The sequence below is a fragment of the Drosophila sechellia genome, chromosome 2L (assembly GCF_004382195.2).
Source record: "Drosophila sechellia strain sech25 chromosome 2L, ASM438219v1, whole genome shotgun sequence".
Taxonomy (NCBI): domain Eukaryota; kingdom Metazoa; phylum Arthropoda; class Insecta; order Diptera; family Drosophilidae; genus Drosophila; species Drosophila sechellia.
Window position 1 is genome coordinate 14,110,765 of NC_045949.1, and position 5,876 is coordinate 14,116,640.

Consider the following 5,876-nt stretch of genomic DNA (forward strand, 5'->3'; position numbering starts at 1 on the left):
AACGGGCATTGGATTGGATTCGACTGGATGGGATTGGGATTGGGGGCGCCCTGCTCTCCGGATTTTGACTTGGCTGGTGCCATACCGGTTTGGGAATGTATATTTGGTTGGGCGAAACGACAGCCTCATCAGTTAATAAGACACATACCCATTTTTATGGCATTAAACGACGACAAGTGAAACATAAAATATATATTTACTTTATTTTTATGCGCGGTTGGTCCGCTTTAGAGCTCAAAACTCAGTTGACAAAGCAATTTGCAATGCAAATGGATCGACGCGTTTGGTTAGTTTCTCGCTTTTCTAAAAATTCATTCCGTTTTGCGTTTCGGCAACTGTGTTTTTTATTGCTTTGATTTCATTTCAAATAAATCGTAATCAAGTGAATTTACGACCTGTGGCAACAGCGACTTCACATTCCCTTGAAGCTTAGCTTAATTAATTTCAATTTAATCTTTTCCGAAACAAAATTTATGATTCAATTGCATTAGGTGGCATGTAAATTTTTCACTTGAGCTCATTAAGTGTCGAATCGAATTGATTAAGGATCGTGATTAAGGAAAATTAAAATACAAAACGCATAATTTTCTCAAATGTCAGTTGATAATTTCTGTTTGATAATCAGAAATCGCAATGAGATAATATATAATCTTTAAATACTGATACATATATTCATTAGGAACATTTTCATTAATGAATGGATCATTTTTTAACGTATTATTTCTTAATTGAAAGCTTCTTTTACCATCTTGCTCATATCTACTCAAACGTATTATTTAACAAATTATTACTATAATTTCCGTTTTTCTGCCCTACAAGTTGAGCTTCTCAATATGAAAAAATGAACCTCAATTAATCATTATTTGCAACACAAGACACAAAAATCCGGCAAAAAGTGCCATAATAAATATAAGTAATAGCTGTTGCAATTTTCGCACTATATCTCGTATATTACATAATGTAGAAAGTGCGTGCCGCACAAACACATGGAACGTATAAAAATAATAAATTACACGGAGCGAGAGGCAACTGGAGTCCCGGTCGAGTTGGGTCGAGAAGGGATTTTTGTGGAGCGTTTATTATGCGCACAATAAACGCGGCGGGCGCAGCGGCGACATAAATTAAATTTATGATGCTTATAAATATTCCACAGTCATTTGTAATACAGCAACAAACGAGGGCAACAGGATAACGCAAGGATGTGCCGAGCCTGTCTGTTAAACAAATTGTAGCCAACTCGGGCTGAGGGGAAAGCAACAAACACACACACACACACACGCACTCGCGAATGCTAGGGAGATACATATTTGATTTATGGGTGTGCGCAGATGAATAAAGGACTTTCAACTCCGAAAACCCGATTGCCACCACTAGAAGTGAAAAGAAATCGTCCATAAAAAATCGCCATGTGCACGCATATATACAATATGTGTGTGCTTGTATTCAAAATACAAGTTTCAGCCACCTGAAATAGCCAGCGAATAGATATGCGGGCTAATTTATGGATAAACTGTACAAATATGATTTATAATCATCGAATTTGTGATATATATCTCGGCTGTCGTGTCGCACATTACTGATTCTGACCCAAATTACGGTCTATGCGATTCTCGACTTGGTGTTGAGTCGCGAATGCCTATTCAATTCATAAATCACCATATGCTAAATATGCTAAAATTTCACTAATGATTTGAAATATTTAAATATTCCAAATGTATCGATTTGTTTCTTTCTTAAGTTAATAGTTCGTTGGTAAGAATAGAAGCTATATAATTCGATTATAATAGGACTTAGTTACAATTCTTTTGCATTTCAATTCAAATAAGTACTTCAATTTTGAAAATATTTGCCTGATTTATTTTGGTATAACAACAATAGATATTTGGTAAGAGTTCATTAAAGGATTGATAAACAATTGGATAGCTTAGTGGTCAACTCAATGGTAACCGTGTCCGTGCTCGAAGCCATGATCCTGACCGTGGCTGTGTCCGTGTCCATGTCCGTGGTCCTGTTTCAGCGAATAGCTGTGGGAGCTGCTTCCGTGACCATGTCCATGACCATGAACGTGACCGTGCTCCTCGTGGCCGTAGTCGTGTCCGGATTGCGAGGAGTGCTCCTCGAACTCAACGTGTCCGCCCTCGTAGCCGCTGTGTCCATGTCCATGGTGCTCCGCCTGGTGGTGATCGTGGAGCTTCTCGCGATGGACATGGGCCTCGAAACCCTTGTGCTTGTCCGCCGTGTAGTGGACAGTTCGCTTGTGGCCATCGGCGTCAATCAACTCATAGTGTCCGGTAACCGTGTGGCCATGTCGTGACTCGCTCTGTGACTTTACATCCCCAGTCTTGTGATCCTTGACGCCGTATTCGAAGTCATATTCAGCATGGGAGTCATGGTGATCATCGTGCCCGTGATGGTCGTGATGATGACCGTGATGTTCCTCGTGATGATCGTCGTGCGATGTTAGATGCACGGAGGCATGACTGGTGGCTCCACCATGATGGCCGTGGTGTTCGTGGCCGTGGAAAGGAGCTGCCCGGATAGCCGCAATGGCCAAGAGGGCAAAGGCGATGCAAAACTAAGGGAAATCAAGGAAAATAATGAATTCCTTTAGTTGTTATCCTTTTTCGCTGAACTCACCTTTTGAGCCATGGTACCGCAGCTAGTTTATGAGTTAATCTTAGCTAGACTACTGTTGTCTGATCTCCAGACCAAAGTGAACTGTACCTAAACACCTTTAACCCGGCCTTTTTATAGTTGGCATAAATCGACCCCATAGGTTAAACTTTCAAAAAAGAATTGGTAAATCGGTCTTTAGTTACGCCCCAATTTGCAGTTCAAGATCAGGTCGTACTTTCGCCCCAGAGACGTGCAATTATATTCGACTGGCCTTTTATTTAGCTGTTGTTTCGAAAATCGGTAAAAAAAATAAACATAAAAATGAGGAAAGAAAAGAATGGCAGTGTAGTAATTCATTGTAAAATTTACTGTCGCAACAATTGCCAATTTAAAGTGGCATTGTTTATGCATCGCATCGCTGTCGTTGTCGGCCATTATAATCCCCCGGCTTGAAGTCGGATTTGGATTGGGATTGGTATATGTGGGCATAGCCAAGAAACAAACGAGCCAAAAGATTTATATGCCTGACAAACGTCTTCGAGTCGTTGACGTCAATCAGGCCTGACAAAAAGTCATCAGAATTGCAGTTTGCAGTTCTCCCTCGGCAGCGGCTTCTTCATTTTGGCCAGATCGGAAAGGCTTGTCTGCTCTCCTCAATCCCAATCCCAATCCCATCCCGTTTCCCGATCCCGATCGGGATCCCAACTTTCGGTGGACTGTTGTCCCGCCAGTCCGCCTGTCAGCAGTCAATCGGCTACCGTCTGTCAATGTCGTGTCGCCTTCATCAAAGGCCACATTCGAGTTGACAATGGGGATATTGGTTCTGTTTTGTAATCCGCAAAGGATACGGATTTTCGAAAGTGCTCAAGTCTTGGCAAGAAGAGCTACGTGGCTGGAGGGAACATAGTTGAATGCAATTTGCATTTGATGCGTGAATTAGCTGGGAATGTAATAATTGGATGAGAATGTTCAGGAAGAAGGGATAGAACATGGCTAACAGATTCAAGGATAATCAGTTATATGATTCATATTATTTATTATCTAAAATCCCTTAAATGATGCTCCTTCCTTTTTATATAGATAATCTTATGCAGCAGTCGTAGTTTAATTGATACTGATTATGGTAACTGGGCTTATGCATCCAAAAGTCGAGGTCTGGGAGCAGTGAAAGCCCCCTTCTTTCATCATCGAAATTGCCCTTATGGCAGTGGTCTGAACGTGGCACAGACCCGCAATGTTGCTGCTGCAAGTTGAGAGTCGCAAGTTGCAAGTTGCCAGTTGCCGTGGCTGTCGACTCATCGTTGTCAGTCAAAGGGGCAAACGAAAGGCTGCGTGGTTTGGTTGGCTGGTTTCGTTGTCAGTGTCATTGCTGGCTGCGTTTTGTGGGCACATTTCGGCTGCTTGATTACTCATGTCAATCAGGCTTCCAAACAGCGACGACATGCTGTCAATCTTTGTGTCATGGCCGCTAAAGTTGTTGGTCGGTTGGTCGGTCGTTTTGGCCGGTTGGCCAGTTGCTGGAGTCGTACAACAAGTACGCTTGATTGCCGGGCCCAAAAGGCTGGGTAAAAGGGTAAATACAGGACAGCAACAGCAAAAAATAGGAGGCGATGGGGAAAACCGATGATGCCACAAAGGTGCCCGGTGGCAGTGACAGGACTGTAGTTGTAGCCCATTCGATTGATGTGCATTGTATGTAAATTGGGCGGTCGTTTTCGCATTTGATGCCCTGTCAAGGGATAATCAACAGCAGCAACAGCAGAAGCAGGAACAGCAGCAGATCAACAACCGCAGACAACGAAGGGACAACTTTAACATTCACTTCTACTCGTTGCAAGTCGCAAGTTGCAACTCATTATGCGTCGCATACGAAATTGTTCCCCACTGTAACGAGCTTAAGAAATACGATCAAAATGCCTCGATAATTTTTCGCACAGCACCACAGCGACCATAAATATCCTTCACTGGTATCCTGCCGAAAATTGAAAACGACAATGTTGAGGGCTTGTTGACAGATACTCATTTGACAGGATCCCATCAACTGTCACTGTCAAGCGAAACATAAACTAAAGCGAAACCGAATCGAGTTTTGAGTTCCAATATCGAGTTTAATCGCGATTGTGGCTAGTAAAAATTATGGAACGTCATTTAATTGGACTTCTTAATAAGCTGAATACTCTTTACAAATGGAAAATATGTTAATACTAAGCGAAAGCATTTTAAAAATGTACTGCAAGCTGGCAAACTAATTGAATAAGTTAATGACTAAAAGCAATTACATGATCTGAAAAAGAGCAGACATTATCCTTTACGCTCATATATAATGTTGTTAAATTTACTTTGAATGATAATTTAAACATTATATGGCTATGAAAGAACCTGTTTAATTGTATTCACAATACTCATTAACGAATCTCTCACACTACATACAATTTCTATACTTAGCTTTCCAGCACTACCTACTTACATCCGAAGCAATGACAATAAAATATCGTCAGGCGAAAAAGGCGCAAGAAAATGCGTTAAGACAATTCGCAGCAATTGCAATTGGACAAGAAACTGGTTGGAAGGCCATAAAGTTAGCTGTAATCGGTAATTGCGATAAATAAAGTAAGTGGCCGGGTTCGAGGTGTTGGAACATCCAGGGGAGGATGGGGAGGATGAGCACATGCCCCCCCACATCCCAGGCATCCCGATGCCATCTCCGATGCCTCTGCACTCCCGAGGAGTGTTGACAATTCTCGTCAATTACGTTGTAATGCGTTTGCTCCATCGCAGCTGCCTTGACGTTCCAGTTGGGCCACTTGATGCATTGCTTGACACATTATGATGCTTGATTTGTTGTCATGGCAATTTTGCCACCATCCACTGGCCATCTTGACCAGGCCTCAAATGGCATCTACCCAATCTTCACCTCTCTCCATGTCAATAACTCCGCAGGCAGCGACGCTGTGTAATGTGAATTTTTCACTATGGACAAATGAGTTTGTCGCGGCCTTTTTGCGTTATAATTACAAACGCTTTTTGCTGCCTCTGCTGTCTGTGAACAAAAATAGTTAGCAACGCAACAACATTGCTGAGCTTACCAGTTATTAATGGCTAAGTCTGGACATGTTGGTATTTATCAGGTTGCCTATATATCCTCTCCTTCTGCCAATTTGTGATCGCTTGTTGTCCCCTAATTATTTGCTCAGCCAGTCAGGTATTTATGGTAAATTTCTTACATATTTAGAATGTAAATGAAAATTTATATGAATGTG

General features: G+C 41.8%; 1 protein-coding gene across 1 annotated transcript; it reads right to left on the reverse strand.

Annotated features, from left to right (window-relative positions):
- Positions 1 to 1,829: 1,829 nt before the first annotated feature.
- LOC6611274 (histidine-rich glycoprotein) lies at positions 1,830 to 2,728 on the reverse strand. Its single transcript, XM_002035793.2, has 2 exons — positions 2,638 to 2,728; positions 1,830 to 2,575 (listed from the first exon to the last, which is right to left on the reverse strand). Exons 1-2 carry the CDS (start codon positions 2,647 to 2,649, stop codon positions 1,937 to 1,939), a joined length of 651 nt encoding a protein of 216 aa, XP_002035829.1. The 5' UTR covers positions 2,650 to 2,728; the 3' UTR covers positions 1,830 to 1,936.
- Positions 2,729 to 5,876: the final 3,148 nt, after the last annotated feature.